This window comes from Giraffa tippelskirchi, chromosome 3 (assembly GCF_054371585.1).
Source record: "Giraffa tippelskirchi isolate mGirTip1 chromosome 3, T2T-mGirTip1v1.2.pri, whole genome shotgun sequence".
NCBI classification, from domain to species: Eukaryota; Metazoa; Chordata; class Mammalia; order Artiodactyla; family Giraffidae; genus Giraffa; species Giraffa tippelskirchi.
The window spans coordinates 39,704,499-39,725,985 of NC_137277.1; the positions used below are offsets into that span (position 1 = coordinate 39,704,499).

Consider the following 21,487-nt stretch of genomic DNA (forward strand, 5'->3'; position numbering starts at 1 on the left):
AGAGCACTCCAGGGCCCTTGGGTGTACGTGTTCCACAGCATCTGGTTTATAGAATAAGTAACTTTTATGAGACAAAACAGATGATACTCTGTACTTTGGAACTATGGCTAAGCTTTACTTTTTACAGTTCTTGGCGAACAAGCTCAGGTGAGATGAGCACTTCTCTTTATTGGCTGAATACCAAGAGAGTCTGAGCTTATGTGTTTGTATGTCATACAGGCGGAACAGATGGAAAAGAAGCAACACGAAGAATTGGAGCTGAGCCCTGACCAGTGGCGGAAAGGGAAGAAATCCACTTTCCGGCATGTAGGAGATGACACCACTCGCCTGGAGATCTGGATTCATCCATCCCATCCCCGGTCCTCCCAGGGTACTGAGTCTGGGAAGGATTCTGAGCAGGAGAATGGGCTGGGCAGCCTGAGCCCCAGCGATGTAAGTTCCTGGGGCGATGTCATGAGCACGACTAGCTGAGTAGGTGTGAAAACGCTGGTACATGCCGCCATGGAGCACTGCACAGACATTTCCCATTCATCTCAGGGAATCAGACCACTTCAGGCTCCCTGACGGTCTCTTACATGTCCTCCACCTACATGTCCTTTATCTTTACTATGCGCTTCCCTCTCTCACCACTGTGTGGCACTATAGAATTTAGTGAAAGTTTTTTTTCTAGATGAATTTAGGATTAAAAGTTTTTTGCTGCCTTGGGTTCGTAGTCATCAATATGATGCTTTAAGATTCTGAGTGGGATTTTTGAAACTAGGGAGAGGGCACAGTAGTTGGAAAATTGTGAATGGCGAGTTTATCATGCCCCGAGAGCAAAATTTATACAGTGGATGGCGAGATGAGCTGGGACCATGTCTTGAAAGGTCATACAATAAGTAGTTTGACCTTTTACCCAGAAAGCCGTAGGGAGCTACTGAGTGCTTTAAATAGGGAAATGTCAGGTGTGCATTTTAGAAATAGAACTCTGAATGTTTTGTGGAAAGTTTGGAGAAGAGTAAGACTAGAAATAAGGAGAGTAGGAGGGTGCAACAGTAATCCAAGTGAGATGTGAGAAGGAGCTGAACCAGGAAATGGCTTTGGAGATGGGGAAAAGTGAACAGAGTATATTAATGAGGTTGAATCCAAAGGACTTGATTGGGCATGGGAGCTGAGGGAAGTAGCACTTAGGTTTCTGACTTGAGAACTGGATGAACTGGTCCGTTCCCTGAGATAGAGAATAAAGGTGGAATTGGTTTTAGGAAAAATATGATTAGTTTTGGACATGTTGGAATTTCTGTAGGACATTGATGTGCAGATACTTAGAGACTAGCAAATATCTGAAACTCAAAAGAGAGTGATCTAGGCCAGAGGTGAAGATACTTGAAGGCATCTTCTTATAGATGATACTGATGTCATGAGAGAGAGTTGATTCAGCTACTCGAGGAAGGGACATAATGATAAATAGGTTGAAGACCTATGAAAGAAAGGAGATAGATGGCAGGGAGATGTCCTTGCAAATGGTGAGAAAGGAGTAGGATCCAGAGCACAGGTGAGGGGGATAGCTGAAAAAACAGATGAGAGATCCCTCTTTCTTGTCCTTGAGGGAAAAGAGGAATGGATAATTGGGGGTGCAGGTAAGATCGTGAGTGTTGTAGGAGGAAGGTGAAGGATGGCCTTTTCATGTTGTCTATTTCCTCTTTGAAGTTGGAGGCTTGGTTGTCTGCTGAGAATGAGTCAAAGGTGGCGGAATAGGAGGACTCGTCCTTCAGGGTTTAATTTAAAATTCCCATTTATCTTCCTCTGTCTTTAGTCTTTAGCTCTTTTCTGGATGACTTGGGAAAGAGTCATTGCTTATAAATGAAACTACCAACTTCCTGTGTGCCATGGTATGCATGGGGCCCCAGGACATCAGGGTGCTTCAGAGGGGGGTTGCTACTGTGGCAGAATCCCTCACTGCTACCTCTTCTAGTTTGGATGTTACCGCCTCAGACCGGAAGTCTACTTGAATAGGAGACAAATTGTTCTATGGGATTAGCTCCACTGTGTGTCTTTAAAATGAAAGCAACAATGACAATTTGAGAAAGTATTTTATGGCATTTTTTAGGGAGTATCCCTCATTAAAGTTATAATTAATGTTTTATAGATCTCTGTCTTCCATTAGGTGTTTTATTTATTTTTTTAAGTAATATGTTTGTAAGTTTGTGTTTTCTTTTTTTGTTAAATTATTTTTTTTTATTGTAGTATAGTTGACTTAAAATGCCATATTTGTTTCTGGTGTACAGCAGAGTGATTTGGTTATATGTTTTATATATATATTCTTTTTCATATTCTTTTCCATTGTGGTTTCTTACAGGATATTGAATATAGTTCCCTGTGTTATACAGTTGGATCTTGTTATTTGTCCATTCTATAACCATTTGAATTTGCTACTTCTAAACTCTCAATCCATCCCTCCCTTACCCCCTTCCTCCCTTGACAACCACAACTCTGTTCTCTATGTCTGTGAGTTTGTTTCTATTTCATAGTTAAGTTCAATTGCGTCATATTTTAAATTCCACATGTGAGTGATATCATATGGTATTTGTCTTTCTCTTTCTGACTCACCTCACTTAGTATGATAAGTTCTAGGTCCATCCATGTTGCTGCAATGGCATTATTTCATTCCTTTTTATGGCTGAGTACTATTCCATTACACACACACACACACACACACACACACACACACACACACACACACACACACACACACACACACACACACACACACACACACATATATGTATATTATACTGTTCCATTATATATGTCACATTCCTTTTTTTCAGTTCAGTCACTCAGTCGTGTCCGACTCTTTGCGACCCCATGAATCACAGCATGCCAGGCCTCCCTGTCCATCACCAGCTCCCGGAGTTTACCCAAACTCATGTCCATCGAGTCGGTGATGCCATCCAGCCATCTCATCCTCTGTCATCCCCTTCTCCTCCTGCCCCCAATCCTTCCCAGCATCAGGGTCTTTTCCAGTGAGTCAACTCTTCGCATGAGGTGGCCAAAGTATTGGAGTTTCAGCTTCAACATCAGTCCTTCCAATGAACACCCAATACTGATCTCCTTTAGGATGGACTGGTTGGATCTCCTTGCAGTCCAAGGGACTCTCAAGAGTCTTCTCTAACACCACAGTTCCTTTTTATGGCTGAGTACTATTCCCTTAAACACACGCACACACACACACAGAGTCACATCTTCTTTATCCATTCATCTGTCTGGACTTTTAGGTTGTTTCCATGTCTTGGCTATTGTAAACAGGGCTGCTGTGAACATTGGGTTGCATGTATCTTTTCAGATAAGAGTTTGTGTGGATATGTGCCCAAGAATGGGATTGCTGGATCATATGGCATGTATTTTTATTCTATGTGCATCTAAGAGAAGGCATTTTCAGCTGCACATGGGAGCCATTACATTTTATTATATTTAGTACATTTTTAATTATGTAAATAATATATTAATGTATTTTTAGTAAAAATTTCAAATAATTGCATATATATGCAGAGTAAAATGTGGTTATTTGTTTTCTGAACTATTGGTGAAGCTCTTTGTATGTTTTCAGCCTCTGCATCATCCTGGAGTAATCATTTCCTTTAATTTCTTTTAAAGTTACATCTTTGGGTTTGGGCTCTTAGTTCTATACTACCAGCACAGGAGGAAGAAGCCTGCAGTTTCATAGCTCTCTGTTTGTCCAGCTAGGAAACCACACTGCCTTTTTTGCCTGTTTTCTCAGGCCCAGGTCATCTTCCCATATCCTTTTCTTTCATACAGCGGGCCCCAAGAACTCAGTTTGCTCTCTCTGTTCCCCGGAACAGGAACATACATTGAATGAGAAGTGAGAGTGTATTAACAGACATTTGAGTAATTAGGCTTTGGAGATGCAGAGATTAAAATAACCAAAGATGATTTGTAGCCTTAAGGAGCACTGTCATGTGGGGAAGATACAAACATAAATATTTGATTATATTATAATGCGGTGTGCTGTGATAAAGGCAAGCATGAGAGGCTTATGGGAACAGGAATTAAGGCACCTAAGGGGCATGGTTAGGGAAGGCTAGACTGAGGAGGCAATTTGCAGCTGAAGGATGATGTCAGGGCATTTCCACTCTTGAGGCATGAAGGCTTAGGGAGCTGCAAGTCATTCAGTGTGGCTGGGGGCTAGAATGTGAGCAGTGTTCTTGCTGGAGATGTGAGTCATCCTTTACCCCTTCTTTTTCAGTTAATACCAAGAGCTATTCACTCTACCTCCTAAACATAATTTTAATCCATCTACTTTTCTCTATTTCTACTACCACTATCCTAGTCTAAGCTATCATTCATCATTTCAGTAATCCACAGACTATTGAAAGAGGTTCTTAATGGTCTTCCCACATTTATTCCTGGTCCTCCTTAGGCCTTTCTTTTTAGAGAGTAACCCAAATGAGCTTCCAGGTACACATTTCTGATCATGCCACTTCCCTCTTTGACAGTCTTCAGTTGTTTCTCTTTGCTCTTAGAATCAGGTCCAAAATCCTTAAAATAGTTTACTGGGCCCTGCAAGATTGGTCTCTGCTACTTCTAACCTTACTTTATACCTCTCCACAGCCCCTGCCCCCAACTTTGTTCTTGTTCTTTGGCTATCCTGGCTTCTTCCTTGAAGCGCCCAACCTCTTCTCTGGCCCTTGGCTATGACACATTCTCTGCCTGCAGTGCTGGTCTCTCTTAATCAGCTCCACTCTGACTCATCCTTAAATTCTCAGAGTAAATATCACTTCCCTTTTCCAGGGAAGCTTTTCCTGATCCCTGAGCCTGGCTGTTTCTGCTTGGTAATGCCATATTTCTAATTAAGTAATTATTTATTTATTTTTGGCTCTGCTGGGTCTTTGTTGCTGTGCAGGCTTTTCTTTAGTTGCCGAAAGTGGTGGCTACTCTGTAGTTGCGGTGCGCAGGCTTCTCATTGAGGTGGCTTCTTTTGGTGTGGAGCACGGGCTCTAGGGCATGTGGGCTCAGTGATTTCGGCTCCCATGCTCTAGAGCATAGGCTCAGTAGTTGTGGACTATGGGCTAAGTTGGCTTCTTAAGACCTGTGGGATCTTCCCGGACCAGGGATTGAACCCATGTTTCCTGCATTGACAAGCAGACTCTTTACCACTGAGCCACCAGGGAAGCCCTAATTAAATAATTTTAGATGCATTTTTTCTCTTGTTGGTTGAAGTCTCTGTCGTTAGATTCAAGCCTCTGTGAGAGTGGGGTCCATATTTGGTTGCTCATTGCCTTTCGCCAGTGCCTGTGTATAGAAGATTCTAAATAAATCTTAGTTGAGCATATAAAGGAGGAGAGGAAAAGTGAGGGATGAAACTGTAGAATTAGGAAGGGCCAGGTTCTTCATAAATATTGAGGAGTTTGAATATCTAATATTAAGGAATTTAAGCAGGGAGATCACATAATCAGATTATATAATGATCACTCTTTTCAATGCTTTTAATGTTGAAACAGATTTGTTTTTCTTTTTTTTTAATTTGTTTTTGTTAATTTTTTTCTATGTTTTTTTAAAGGAAAAATTTTTTTTTAATTGCAGAGATAACACCAATTCACTGTATCTAAGTCAAACAGAAACAAAGTTTAAAATGAGAGTCACTTGTTTTCTTGCCTTCAGAGGCACCACTATTAACTCTTTGGAAGTTCTTTCAGACATTTTTCTAAACTTTTACAGGTGTGTGTGTATGTAAACACACATGCCTGCAGACACATGAAATGTATTTTTAAGCAAAAATGGGTTTATACTATATATACCAACATACAGTCTGCTTTTCTGAATTATCCGCTGGACATACAGTCACTTCAGCTATAAGGTAACACATGCGTTCCTAAAAATCACTGTGCTATGCAAAATTGCACAATAAAAACCACAGAGCTGACAGGGAAAATGGGGTTAGGAGAATAACACTCAAAAGCTTCCTCAGTGACATAGTTAAAAAAAAAAAGATAAGAACCTAATAAAACAGTTGCTGTGTTTTCTACATGTTCATTGGTTAAGAAGTATGTAAATACTACCTTGAAAAAGACATAAAGTTTACTTGTAGAAGTGGGCTTTGGAAGGATTGCTGCTTGTGACTTATTGTGAAGCAATGGAAGGAGAGTTACTTGAAATTGGACCTGCAGGTAGAACACCAGATGGGCTTAGGCGTGGCTCAGAATGTAAGCTCACGTGGTGAACTGCAGTAGCTGGTGAACATTTGGGGTGTGAGTGTGTTTTGTGTGTTCCTGTGCGGCTCCGTTCAGCTGGGTGGAGTTTTCTGTGTTTACCTGTTGTTTCTCCTGAACAAAATAAAAGTTTGTGTTAGGCTCACATTGTTCCCTAATATGTTGATCATGATGGAACAGATTTATGTCTTCAAAACAAGGGTTACAGCAAAACTGTGTTTCTACTTGCCCAAGAATATCTTTTCTTAGTACATCCTTAGTATGGTATTTTATTATAATCGTGTATGCCATGTGTTTATCTGTGTAATTTAAATATTTGCTTGTGTTTTACTTGCTTATTCACTTCAGTTGTCCTTTTTGGGTGATTAGCCTTGACAGAAATTGCTCCTTTGACAACTCCTGGAGAGTTTCTAGCACAGACTGCTACAGTTACTACAATTCAGATCCATGAATAAGAAAGAGAAAATTTGGCTTCAAGTGGTTGTTAGTAGTGATAGTCAGCTCCAAACTAGTTTGTTCTCTCTCTCTGCCAAGCGTGAACTTTGGCTTTCCTTCTGAGTGGCTGCAGGAGGTTAGCTTGTGGGTTGTTGGTTTTCAGCCTTGAGATGTGGTTTGGGTTAAACATGCAACCTAGGGAGGGACTGCCAGCTCCAGCTGTAAGTGGCATCCTCTGAAACTTGCGCCTCACATTTAAACTGTCTCCCTGCCAGCTAGGACACTCCCAGTTCAGTGTCACTAGGGTTCCAAGCATTCTTTGTTTACTGAATATGCCTTCTGCTGTGTCTCAGCTCCCTTTGGAAATCAGGAAAGTGTCCTGTTTAGCAAATGAGTTGTTGCTGAGCATGAGTTAATCTAAGAATATAAATAAAATGATGATATCAGAAGTAATGTTCACATTGAGAGGTGAGAGTCTGATGGAAATGCTGAGGATTTTCTGAGACCTGATTGCTCTGTTGTCAACATCTCGAATGCAGTGTAGCATGTATCCATCTGCTGGGGAAGAATAAGCAGATGATAATGAGAGCCGTTTGTTAGATGTTTGTCTCTCATACTTCAGTGAGTTCTGTTGTGGCATGATTTGGTTTGCCGTGCTCAGCATTTTCCTCAACCCATTGTGATTGTTGTATGTACAACACCCTCAGTGCTATATGTAGAAATATATCTTTAGACAAGTTAAATGTGATTGTATATTTGGCCAGGCTCTTGCCAGACCTTCTCTTTGGCTCCTCTGAATATTTTTGGAGGGTCAGACTAGACTGAATCTCAGTAGCTACTAATACTTGTCATTAGGCCTTTCCTTATTTGAATATCATTATTTCACCCACCAAATGATATTGTTTGCCTTGGTCTTTGTCCTTTTGCTCCTCATCCTTCTGTCACATTCCATTATTTTATTTCTTTGCATAGTATCTTTTTTTTTTTTTTTCAGTATTTATTCAGATCGGGAATTTAACGCAGTTACCCCTGAATTTTTAGAGCGGAAGACTATATTCTGGGTCCAGTGTTTAACCAGACTGGTTAACCTGTCCTATTGTGCCACTTTTGTGCTAAGATCATAAAGATAAGTGCAACATTGTTATTTCCTTCAAGTGTTTAGAGTCTAGTGCATGGGTCAGCCAGCTTTTTTTGTGAAAGGCCAGATAGTAAATGTTTTAGATTTTGCAGGCCATATGGTCTCTGTTATTACTCAGTTTTGCTGTTTTGGTGCCAAGGTAGTCACAGACAAAATGTAAATGAATGAGCATGGCCGTGTTGCTGTAAAACTATTTACAAAGACAGGTGGCAGGTTAGCTTTGGCCCACGGGCCTAGTTTGCCAGTCTCCAGGTGAGTGGGAGGAATGGCTCCATAAAGAGAATGTTTCCGTCAACAGTTGATTATGGTTGTTTGCGGTAGTAATGGTCTGTAAAGTTAACATAGACATTGAATGAGCAGGTACTGAATGCTCTTAAGGGAAATTCAGGGTTAGGTTCCTATGAGCCTCTGGTTATAAGATTTTCATCTACTGATCGGTACACATGTATGTTTCTCTTTAAAGACACCTTATTTAATATATTGTTGATTCATTAACATTGAACTCATGACCAACAGCACCAATCATGCCCAGGCAAACTTACCTAGCACATGTATTTTCTCCTTAAGGCACATCATAGCCTTCTTGTGTTTAGGAACATGAGCATTTCAGCACTGTGCTTGGGGACTGTTTTAATTAGTGCATAAAAGTGTGGAAAATGTGGCACTAAATAGGTCACAGAAAGGACACTTGTTTAAAGTATGAGAGAATCACCTTGCTCAGTCTCTGCTGGGAATGTGCTTATCAGGCGACTCAAGTTTTTTTGCTGCTCTGTGCATGTTCACAAATGACTGTGAAAGCACTGTGAGTATTAATTTTGGTGCTACTAATAAGTTTTAGTGAGTTGGTGAATTCACAAATACAAAATCCACAGATATGAGGACTGCCTATCGTGGTGTAGTGAGGGAGTATGTCTTGGGTGCCATGGAAGCACAGAGAAGGGCATAGTCCAGTCCAAGTGGAGGCATGGGTTGTGGTGGGGAAAGGAAGGGCCAGTTCGGAAGGATTCCAGGAAAAGTTAACTAAGGAGAGTGAAAGAGAATGTTCCGAGTAGGAGGAACAGCCTGAACAGAGACAGAGGCCATGGACCCAGCAGAGGGTTTGCAGGGTGTCTGAATCTGTGATAATTTGGAGGAGGATGTGAGAAAGCTGGAGTGGTAGAAAGACTGAAACTTCCACAAGAACCATTTTCTGGTTTGGTGCTGTAGGTATACATGGGTGTGGTGGTCAGGAGGCTGGTCTCATAACATCCTTCTGGATTCTGGAAATAACATTTTGTTTCTGGAATTTCTCATTGTTTCCTTGTCATGTCTGCACTGCTAATTCAACAAAAGCAATACCATTCCATTCATTAAGTTTGGTAGGGTAAAAGTTGACTGAATTTTTTGCCCCACAGTTTGCTGATTAAAAGGACTATCTTTTAGATTGTGCTTTAGGCATTTCTAATGAACATGAAGAAGGTACCAGTGTCTCTTGTGTCTTGGTGGTTGGAGGAAATTGCTAATGACTTCAATTAAGAAGGGCAAAGTTTTTTTCATACTTATATTTTTATTGCTTCTAAAAGTTCACAAAGCCAACACATGTTTATTGTAAAAAGTTTGAACATGCTGATAAACACTGTGTTTTATCACCTAGAGATAACTATTGTTAACATTTTAGGGTATGCTCTTCCTGGCATTTAGATCAGAAATGTCTCATGCTCATTATCCTGAAAAATCAGAAGAGAAAAATCCATGCCTTATTTTTAACCTAGAGTCTGGTTGGGAAAGTGGTATTCTGATTTCTTAGGTCAACAGTGTCATCCATATCTTGGTCTTCATCAAAGTAGCACAATTAGAGTGACAACCGTAATGTCCTCTCTCTCGTGCATAAAGAGAAATTTCTCAAGCCACATGAATAAGGAAGAGTTCAAGAAAGGTTAGGCATCTAATAGGACTGATTATTGTTTTTGAAAGATTGATTCTGAAAGGATACATTTCATGGGGGAAGCATCTTGAGTGAGGAATAAATTGGGGCATAAAGGATTAAAGTGAGGCTCCCTAGGCTTAGGAGATTTATGGCCTTGTTTGGAAAGCTGGATTCTTCTTTGGGAAATTTCTAGGCAGTTATGTTGGGGTTGGTTTCTAGGTGGGTGGGAATAGGGATTGGAAGATCTAGTAAAGGAGTGGTTGCCTTTTTAGATATTTTAATTAAAGACATATTTTTGAATGGGGTAATATAGTTTGTATGTCTATATATAAAATATAAATTGTATGTATATATATATGAGGGATTCCTGGGTGGCTCAGTGGTAAAGAATCCTCCTGCCAGTGCAAGAACCGCAGGAGACATGGGTCTGATCCCTGGGTCAGGAAGATCCCCTGGAGGAGGAAACGGCAACCCACTCCAGTATTCTTGCCTGGGAAATCCCATGGACAGAGGAGCCTAGCAGGCTACAGTCTGTGGGGTCGCAAAGAGTCAGACACAACTGAACGACTGAGCACACAGGTATTTATCAGGTAGATATATGATCGTCTGTTAGTGGTATATCATACACACCGTTATTTGTCTTTGCTTTTTTTTTTTTTTAAATATCACTATTGGACTTGGGAATTAAGAGATCTTTCCATCAGTGATAGCCTGCAAGTCCAATATATCTCTTTAGGATTTGGCAGCTTGTTAGCTTTCACTAATTTTGTCCAGCATCTTATATGTCAGAGGCAGGACAGTGCAGAGGTTAACAGCTTAGGTTTTGGGAAGTCCTAAGTTCAAGTCCTAGTTTTATCAGTTATTAGCTGTGAGACTTTGGGCATGTTCTTTAATCTGACTGTGCTTCGGTTTCCTCATTTGTAAGGGGGTGATAACAATAGACTAAATGAGATAATGCACATAGAGAGCAAATGAGTGGCATGTTGTAACTTCTCATACAGTGGTAGTAGTTGTTACTGACATGTTTTTGTTATAATGCTCTTTTAAGCAATTAGGTTGGATTTTGCATTTTTCAGTTTCTAACCAAAGTGAACCATGAGGCTTGATAATTCACAAACTGACAGCCCACTGTCTAAATGCAGACTGTTCATTTGATCTGAAGAGTTTTATTTAATTATGAAAAATTTCAAACACACACAAGAAAATAGCATAACGAACCCTCATACCTGTCACTCATATTTTCCACATTTGTTTTGGCTTCTTCTGCGCTCATTCCCTGCTGAAGTATTTTAAAGCAAATCCTAGGTATCACATCATTGCATCCATACATATTCCACTTCCCTGCATGCCTTTAAAAAAAAATGGACTTTTTCTTAAGTACCACAGGGCCATTCCCATGCCTTTCCTTGGTATCATTCAACATCTGATCTATAATTTCATTTCTCAATTTATCTATCAAATGTCTTCTTATAGTTGGTTTGTTCAAGTCAAGATCTATATTATGTTGTCTCCTAAGTCTCTCTTATCAAGGCCAGTTCTGCCTTCCCTTTTAAAAATTGTCTTCATATCACTTGCTGGTTAAAGAAGCAGGTCAGTTGTCCTGTGGCATTTCCACATTTCTGGATTTGTCTCTGTTTCCTCGTGGTATCATCTAACCTCTTCCTCTATCCCCATATAACTCTAAATGAGAGTCGACACAAAAGCATGGTTTGATATTTTCAGCCTTTTTGGCAAGAGTACTTCACTGGTGAGACTGTGTGCCTCATTCTGTACTGTGTCAGGAGGTATCTGATTAGTTCAATAACCAGAGTTCATGTACAAATAGATTTTGTTGATTTTATTTTAAAATTACAATGAGTTGCCAGCTAATTCTCAACAACAACAAAAAAATCAAGATCTGGCAACAGTTCGCCAGAGCTGAGTAGCCTACTCACCCTTAGCTTGCCACTAGCCCCGTCCCTCTCCTGTGCTTACATGTTGCTTACTTACACCACCCACCTTGCCTGTGCAGGCATTTGGTTTGTGATCCATGCTCCAGAAGTGCCAGCAAAGTAAGATATTACAGTCCAGGTTTTTTAAGACGTGTTTAGGTTGTTTCTCAGAGATTCAGTTTAAGAATGATAGGCGCACCGAACCGGGCCTGACTTTGGGCACAGAGAAATGCCTTCATCATTGGGCCATAGGTGTTTTGCTGGTGACATTGTTACTGGTGCTGACCCATAACCCGGTTAGCAGTACGTCCTGCTGCCAGGCTGGCTTACTCTTTGTCTGCTGCCCAGTAGTGAGTCTGGGGAGTCCAAAGGTATCACTTCTGTTTCCTAATGAAATTTGTGCCTGTGGAGATTGAGGCCTACCTGCAGAGCTCTGGGACAGAGCTCTTTCCTCAACATCCTGTTGCAGACAAGCTTGGTGAAAAGTGAGAAGGTAAACTGCCTAAGCATGTGAACTGAAAAGCTTTAGGCTGGTTTTCGTAAAGTCTGAATGCCACCCACCAAACCAGATGGTTAGAATAAGCTTTTCTGATCTCAGGTAGTGTTCCCCTTGCTCAGGCCTTTTAGTGACTATCTGAAATTACTGGCAGAGTAAGAACCTTGTTTGCCAGGGTTTTGGAATCATCTGCCTGGAATTTTGTGTGCTGCCTCTGCCTGCATCTCCTGTGTCCATGTTTCCATGGTAGTTTTTCCTTTGAGGCTCTGTGATAAGTTGATGATTTCCTTTCTGACTCTGAATACATGGCTGTATAAGGCTGGAAGGTATATGAGGTATATGTTTTTTTTCCCTTGCCTTTAATCAAGAGTCCAGCGTTGTGAACATTGGGCATCAAAGGAGCACAGCTTCACTGTGAGAAACCCAGCCTAGGTGGCCTGTAGCACAGAGGTCTCATGTGCTCAAGTTGTTTGATTTGCTTGAAGGCTTTTTTTTTTAAAGTATGCTATGCAGGTGGCATTTTCTTCAGACCCATCCTTTGTCTTGGTTTTCAGTGCCCCATGCATAGCTTGTGCACCTGAGCTGCTGCTGTTGCTGCCCCCATTGCCACCACTGTGCAGAAGAAAGCTGTGATGTGAGTGGTACACATCTAATGCCTCCACCTTCTCCTTACCCCCTGGTGCCCCCGTTCATGAACACAGCTATAGACGAGAGCATGGTTAGAAGGCAGGATGCCTTGCCTTGTGTTGGAGTGAGTTACAGTTTCTAGGGTTGTATCGTGATCCTTTAGGTTGGCACTTGTAACACTAGTGCCACTATGAAGCTCAAAATAGCTTTTGACCCGATTTCCTCTGGGTAGCGTAAGCATTGATTTAATTTACAATAATAGAGAAGAGTTGAGTCTCTGTGCTGGTAGGTAAATGTTTTGTCCTTGGTAACTCCGTTATTTCATTGCCCCATAATTATATCATCATAACAGAGAATGTTAGCTTAATTTTTTGGCCTCATGCATACAAAGATTTTATATCTTTAAGGTGGATACCGTGTATTTTTTCCAGGGTTGCTGAGGGTATTATCTTAGCTTCATGTTGTTGATGTGGCCCTTGCCTTTCGTAAAGCAGTTTGCAGTGTGTACCCCATGTCATTCTCCTCCACCCTGGCAGCTATTTGAAAATAGTTTTCTGTGAACTGAGATTTGACAGGGTGTGGTGACAGGGATTCATCCGTGCCTCTTTCTACAGGACGAGGCTACAGCTTGGCTCTTTTTCTCAGGCCATTAGAAAATTATCTCACCAAGTTATCTTGGTGAGATAACTCTCAATGAAAAGGAGAACCGGGACTGGGTTTTTTAGGCTATTGATCCTATGAGTTTGTGGTGAGGAACAGTCCCTACCAGGCAAGGACTGATCCGCCTGCCTGGATCACTGCTGGACTCTCAGGCCGATGTCTGTCTTTGTCTCTTTGTGGTTGGCCGTGAGTGGAAGTTTCTCAAAGTACATTGGCCCTACCTGCAAACCCTCAACGCCTCACATGACCTAGGTCACCAAACCACTTCAGGGCTTTATTTTTATCCTAGCCGTTTCGTTTCAAGATGTGAGGTTGGTTTCTTTCCTTTAGCAGAGCACAGTTCTCTAGGGGGACGAAACAGAGTGCCAGGGTGCAGTTGAGGCTGGTTAGACACCAAAACCACACTCTTCGTCTTTTGGGGCTTGAGACGTGACATAAGCCATGCTGCAAACACCAGCTTCCACATGGTGAAGAAACCTGGTCAGAAACTCACTTCATTTAGTGTTTGTGTTCGTTTAATTTATGTTTTTAGACAAGTACAATGAGGAAGAGGTGTACCTGCCCCATTCTGCTCCAGCCAGAAATCTAATTCTAAGAATGGACACTGGCTTAAAATCCAGTGTTTCCCAGCTTAAGGTTTTTCGTCTTCCCCAGGGGCGTTGATGAGAACTCTCACAACTCACCAGGTCTCAGGAAACCGGATTACCAACATATCCTGTTCGCGTGCTTGTGTGTATTCTGTGTTACCCACAGGCCACTTTCCACCCCACGTGACCTTTAGTTACCATCCGGAAAGTCAGGACCCAGATACCAGTCAGATTTTCCAGGCTTTGGTTTGGTTTAGACATTTTAGAAAATGTTAACAGTAGTAATTTGACAGAGACTTTCTCGCATGGCACGCATAGTGAATGGGAAGTTAGACATCCTGAAGGGAGGAGGAAAGGCTGCCCCTGTGCTCTTTTCAGTAACATGTTTGAAAATGTGAACATTCACAAGAAAACTTGCTACTGAAATGCACAGGGAAGGAGAAGAGAACTATCTGATTGGTTAGAAGTCGAGTCCATGCCCCAGTTCTTAGGTTTTAAGACTAAATTCTGAAGTTCTTGTTGCCTTCTTTGTAAACTTGTGATGTTTATTATTGGAGTTGCTGATAACACACTGCACCGAATATTATTTTAGTCAGCATCTCTCCATGTAAATGGACTGTAATGAGTCAGATCATCAGACTGCCAGTGGCCTGCAGGCTGTACTGTGCTTAGTCCTAAGCTCAGTTGTGTCCGACTCTTGACGACCACGGGAACTATAGCCCGCCAGGCACCTCCATCCATGAGGATTCTCTAGGCAAGAATACCGGAGTGGGTTACCATGCACTCCTCCAGGGGATCTTCCCAACCTAGGGATTGAACCCAGGTCTCCCGCATCGCAGTCAGATTCTTTACCGTCTGAGCCACCAGGGAAGCCCTAAGAAGTACTTTATTACCTTCTTATGTAAGGAGTTGTTTAAAAAGAAGAACATGTGACAGAGAGATGTACGTGGCCTTCAAGGCCTGAACTATTTAGTGCCTGACCCTGTACAGAAAAAGTTGGCCCACCACTGCTCCCGAAGCTGGACGGGTGAAGGCAGGTAACTCAGAGGTCCTTCTTGTCAACGGAGGTGTTTCCGCCTTTTGGGGACACAGCTCACCTTTTGGGCCTGTCACCACAGTGTGTTTAGCACTCCTGACCTGTCCACTAGATGCCAGTGGCTGGCCTCCACTTTTCCAAGTACTCGCTGGGAGGGGTGGAAGCATTTTGGTTGTGAACCACCAATTTAGCGCCTACTGAGATTAGAAAAACACCTTGTTAAGGTTTCTCCCTTCATTTCCTCTCCATCAGAGAAACACTTGGCATTTGGTCTTTCACCGTGTAGGGATCAACCACAGTGAGAGAATTCCAGTCACTGGTGGAATAAGGAGAATTTTCAGTATAGAATAAAAAGGTTGTAAGGAAGCCATTTAATGAGTGTGTTTGTTGCCTCTTCACCCTTGAAGATACTCATTCAGGTTGACATATGATTTGTGAAAGGTTTGTTTTGATGTTGGCCATGCCTTGAAAAGCATGTTCCTCTATACGTGAGAGGAAGAGTGGCCATCTTTGACCTTAACGTCCAGATGATTTTGAGATCTGTGGGAATCCGTACGGTGTACTTGAGAGACTTGTTCAAAGCCAATGTAAAGACGTAGTTTTGGCATCTCCTGAATAACCTGATATCCAGACTTAAGCCAGAACTCTGGGGTTAGAGAATTTTCCAGCCTGGGAGAGCTGACTGAGAAAAGTCCTCCTCTGGCTGCTCACCAAGTTAGACAAGGGAGCAATCAGCTGCTGATTTCCAGCCAACTGGAATGTATGTGCGGGTGTGCTGTAAATCGTCCCCTAGGATCCAGCTCCTAGCCTGCGAAGAAATTCTCATTCCAAGTGAGAATGAGACCCTTCCCCTGCACCCATGTTCAAGCTGCAGCTGCTATAGGAAGGAATGGAGGAGTGTGAGGATGTTACTAGTAGTGAGTGGGAGCGGCTCACTTTCTATCTAGCATTCTGTTTGTTGGGCGGAGGGAGAGACTGCACTGGCCTTTTTGTTTTCTCCATGTTGCCTTTCTCACCAGTTTCCTGTGTTTCTTTAAGTTTCTGACCATGCTCGTGGGGAGATGTATCTGCAGTCCTGTGATTTGCCCTCCCTCTCTACTCTTTAAGGTCCCAGGATTTCATCTGTCTGCTCTTTTTTCGCTGCCTTGGGTGTGATGTTTGGGCTAAGGTAGAGAATGTGAAATAGCTGTCTTCTTGGCGTGTGATCTTACCCTAGTCGGCAGACTCTTTGTTTGGCTCCTGGGGGAAACTCGGGTTTTTCCCCTCCTGGAAGCCTTTCCCTTTACTCATAAATATTTAATATTGAGGTTACTGCTCAGTTTTATTTTCCCAAGTATTGATATATAGTCTCCCTAGACCAGAAGAAACTTAAAATACAATCGAGATGCTTTCTGATGCTCGAGTCCCTGTAAAAATCTATTTACCACACAGTTTTATTAAGAGCTTCAGTGATTTTTCCAGTTGTTTCATTTTCTCTCTACCAATTCAAGGTTTATTGAGAGTCTGCTCTGGGAATCACAAGGCATTTCTCCTCCTGTTGCTCTTTCCTTGTCATTCAGGCCTAGAACATGCACCCAGGTGACATGTTGGTCCCTGGTAGCATTGCTCTGACTGAATTGTACTTTGGTGTAAAGTCATCAGTTCAGTTCAGTCGCGTCCAACTCTTTGCGACCCCATGGACTGACTGCAGCATGCCAGGCCTCCCTGTCCATCACCAACTCCCGGAGTTTACCCAAACCTGTGTCCATCGAGTCGGTGATGCCATCCAATCAGGTCATCCTCTTTCGTCCCCTTCTCCTCCTGTCTTTAATCTTTCCCAGCGTCAGGGTCTTTTCCAGTGACTCAGTTCTTCATATCAGGTGGCCAAAGTATTGGAGATTCAGCTTCAGCATCAGTTCTTCCAGTGAATATTCAGGACTGATTTCCTTTAGAATGGACTGGTTGAACAGTATGAACAGTAAGGTCATCAGCCTATATTAAAACAATAAAGAGGTCTAGGGAATTATTGCTGTTTGCATTACCATGTCTCTTCTTTGTGGAAACTGCAGGAGAAATTTTTGCTTTTAGTATCAGAGATAGTTGTGCGGAAGGTTTTTGGTTTTGTTTTTTTTTTAACCTCATGCACATTTACTAATTTGTTAATTCAGAATAATTCTCTATTTTAATTATTCCAGAGGTTAGAACTGAACTTGTAACTGGCTTTAGTAAGTGTCAAGGGTTCTGGCATGCTTTTTTTGTCATGTCCTTACTACTCCTGACCTCTAATCTTTATCTCTTTGGCTCCTCTGTTTTCTTTTTTAATTTTATCTTGCAGTACAGTATATACCTTTATACATGGCCCTAAATAACTTGCTTCACAGTTTTATATGGACATTTTTCTCTTTTCTCTTGCTTGTTCAGTTGTGAAACCTTTTTCTCAGGTCAGCTAATCATCTCTGAGTGGATCAGGATTTTTCCTGTCCCCATTCAGGTCATTTCCATAATACTTAGTGAATATTTTTGTATGTTGCTCATTATTCTAGGCACTGCAACTAGAAATGATATAGTAGTCCTTCCTTCAAAGATACAGTATAGTAAGAAAAATGGATATGTAAATAAATACTTATAATGAAATGTTACACATGTTATAATAGAAATACGTACACCATATAGAGGCAGTACAGAGGGAAAGAAATTAACTCATGATGAGCAAGGAAGGCTACTTAGAAAGGTGATGTATCCTTCATTTTGAAGGATGAAACAAGTTCTTCAGGGAGATGTGGGTAGCAGACTTTTCTGGCGTGGATTAAAATCATGGTGGTTGCTTCTGAGATTCCTAGCCAGGAGTCTGTCATTAGAACATCTTAGTCCATGGTACAAACGTCCACACTGATGCTGTCTAATCAGTCAGCTGGAACCAAAGAGTCATCACAGAGTGGATACTTCTAGGCTTTTGATTTGGCCCAAGCTTAGAAGTGAATCCTTCAAATAGTTCTTCTCTGCTTTATTTTATGCATTAGCAAAGGTTGAGTCATCCTACAGTCATGCCTTCCATCGTTCTGGGAAGCTTTCTGAGCCAAGCCCAGCTTGGCTTGGGAATAAGTTATGCTTTGTGTTGTAACCATTGGCAATAAGTCCTATTCTTGCTCTTCACATGCATAGTAGGACTGCAACTACTGAGCATATGGGAGAGAGGATTTGGAATAATACCTCTGCCGATTTGCATTTTTCTGGGGTGTTTCTTTCTTGGTCAAGATACTACAGTCTTACTCTATCTAATGAGATTTTGAGCTGATTTGTGCCACAAATCTCTGAGATATTCAGCCCTAATTTGTAAAGCAAACTATTTGTAAGTCAGTTGACATTCTCTTTGAGGAATTTCTTCGGCATATTTTCTTTAAGACTTCTGGACAGATCTGTAAAACAGTATGGCTTTTAAAATACTTTGAAGTGACATGTATCAAAAGGTTGGCTAAGACACTAGTGGATGCCCTTGCTGCCCCCTCAGAAGCTGTCCCTTGTGGCTGATGTAGGCTTGGAGTCAGTTCTTCTGGATCGTATTCCTAAATTTCTTTTTATTTCTGCGAACATGTTTCTCAGGCTCTTTCCTTGTTTCTACATCTGAAAAATGGGATCCAGTTTCCACCATCAGCAGATCTGGTATTTAACACCCGTGTAGCTTTCTTGCACCTGGGTGGAGCCACAGACTTTCAGCACGGTCATCTTCATTTTTACCACCTCAGGTTAGAGTTTGATGGGGGTTAGGATGCGCGGGGCAAAGGGTATTGGCATGAAATAAAGGCTTTTCGTGGGACAGCGGAAAAGGTTATGGTAATTTAAAGAAAACTTTATTACAGAGTAGTATACTTACAGGAAAGGGCCTATATCAAAGCCATACAGGCTGATAAATTGTCACAGACTAAGCAAACTGTGTAGTCCAGTGTAATTGGTTTTTGACTTACCGTTTCTGTGCTTCCCTTTCCTTTGAACTCTAAACTCACATTTTCCCTATACATTTAATAGGAACAGTGAGAGGGATAAAGCACTGTAAATAAGTTCGAAAGAAGTTAATGCTCATGATTTCCCTGCTTTCTGTCGTGCCCAGGATTGATTTTCATTGCTGAGAGAGGATAAGGAGAACACCGAGGAGAATTGCATCAAAGATAAGAAAATATGAAAGTGTTTGCCATGTCTTTTGAACCAGATATTTTGAGTCTGGGAACCAGCACCAAAAGGATATGACTGACAGAAAACTAGATGGAAGCAGGCCTTCCTCTAGTCACAGTGAAACTGAGTCTGTCACCAAAAGTGCTGTGGTTTTCAGCCTTGATGTTGAACACTCTGGCTATTGGGGGAGCAGTGACATCACAGCCTGTCTGCTCCTGGAGATGCTTGGGTCCAGCTGGGATGTGGGATTCCTCATGTTCTGTGTTGCACGTTTATAGCCTTGTCTTTGGTGTCCAGGTAAATGCCAGGCAACGTCAGCTTGTGTTGTCATCTATGTGTAACCCATTTTTATTTCAGCCGTTTTCTTTCCCAGTCTACTGCTGGCTGCCAGTGAGGTGTAGAGGTGCCTCTGCTGATAAAGAACAGATACAGAAGTTCACATCCAAACCTGAATAACCATTTTTAACTTGAAACACTTTTCCTAGGAGTCGATGGGCCAGAATCCTTCCCTTATTTGGTGCCTTGCTCAAATCCGAAGCTCACGTGAGGTTGTCAGAGCTCCCTGTCACGCTGGCTATTTGCTTTATTGGTGCCCACAGCAGAATGGTTTGTGAAACCTTCTTTGTGACCACATCTTTCTTAAACTGAACCCTTGTTCTCCTCTGGGTTCTTAGACTAGTTCTTACTCCTCCCTTTCCTGAGAGATTCAGGGGTTTTCCTGTATTGTGGTAGGTGGGTAGGCGGGGGGGTGGAGGGGGTATGTTTTCAGACATTTTTTTCCAGACTTTGCACAGTCCCTTGGTGATAGTCTGTAAATGTACTTGTCTTCTTTGACTCTTGAAGAACTACTTCCTTATGAAACAGGCAGATTGGGGATTTGTCTAGAAGAATGTTAGGGTTTTCATTTTACTAGTTTTATTACTGCTATTTTACTGACATGGAGAATAAGCTTTTATTCACTTTTCTCACTTTTCTTTTTTCTCCCTTCTGGCTGGCATTATCCTCAGGTGTAGTTGTTAAGTGCTTCCACCAACATGCATGATACGATCTGGACTGGAAATATCTACTTCCCTTCATGTGCAAGACTTCTCTCTTGGTTTGGACCACTGGTCTCTCAGTGAATGATACCCAAGCCGTTGATGGGTTTTTGTTTGGGGTTGCCTTAGCTTTGGCCCTTAGAAACATCCTCAGTGTCATTCTTTGTTCTGCCGAAAAGGTTGCCTTTTTTTTTTTTAAACGGTGAAAGATTAAGAGCTCAGAGTCTGGAAGTAGACTTGGGCCAATCACTTAACCTCTGTGCTCAGTTTTCTCATGTGTAACATAGAAATAATAGTAGTACTTAACCTCACAGGATTGTTGTGAGGTGAAATGGGCCGATAGTCATAAGGTGCTTAGAAATGTGCCTTACACAGAGAAGGTGCTGGAGAAGTTTTGACTGTCACTAAGGCAGTTGAGCATAACACTTGCTTTGTTCGGCTAGGAAAACTTGAGCTCTCCGTGTCTCAATTGTGTCTGAGTAGCTTGAGGGTACTTTTAACTCCTAAAGCACAGAGCAAGCTCTGTAAATTTAACCTGTCCTTAGTTGGGAGCTGCCCCCAAGCTTCTGAAAGGTGCAGTCCAATAGTTAAAATCAGCTATTAGGCCACACTTCACACTGTGTGGATTATATATTTAGACAGAAGAGTAGAGTAGGTTCCTCCAATCCTTTGCTCCCTTGGCTGAGCCTCACTTGTGCCTCAGGATGTGTGTCTTTTCCTCCTGCCAAGGGGTACACCAGAAATTGTGAAAGTGAGGAGTATTGTAATCTTAGAGCAAACTCACATCCATCCATCTCTTCAGCCCGCTGTCCATCACTGTTGATCATTTCTTGTCCTGGGATATAGAAACGAATCATTCACTAAAGGACATCAGTCTAGAGTGGAGCTGACCCTTGGTAGCCACTAGCCGTATGTGGTTACTTAATTGAAATGAAATAAAACTAAAAATTCAGTTCCTCAGTCACAGGAGCCATCTTTCAGTCATTACCCACCTGTGGCCAGTGGCTGCTGTATTGGTCAGTGAAGATAAGGAATATTTTCATCACCATGGAGAAATGCTATGGGCAGAGCTGGTCTAAAGACAGACATGTGTATGTGATTAAGATGTACCGTGAGACCAAGAATCACAGAGGCATGTGAAGCAGTCTCTGCGTCTAGAGGATAAAGTGTCAAGCTCAGCCTGGAGGTAAGGTTTGGGATGAGGGGATTTAAGCAAGGAAAAGTAGGGCTTTGTTAGATATATTTAATAGAAAGGAGTGCATGCGAAGGCATTAGATAGAGA

At 41.9% G+C, this 21,487-nt stretch overlaps 1 protein-coding gene across 7 annotated transcripts in view; it reads left to right on the forward strand.

The window, feature by feature from the left end:
- Window positions 1–21,487, forward strand: part of SMG6 (SMG6 nonsense mediated mRNA decay factor) — a 197,945-nt gene that overhangs the window by 15,701 nt on the left and 160,757 nt on the right. For all 7 annotated transcript variants that reach the window (XM_081580003.1, XM_081580004.1, XM_081580008.1 and 4 more), the window contains exon 8: window positions 220–432. In XM_081580003.1, coding sequence (XP_081436129.1) covers window positions 220–432 — 213 coding nt within the window. The remainder of the gene's footprint in view (window positions 1–219; window positions 433–21,487) is intronic.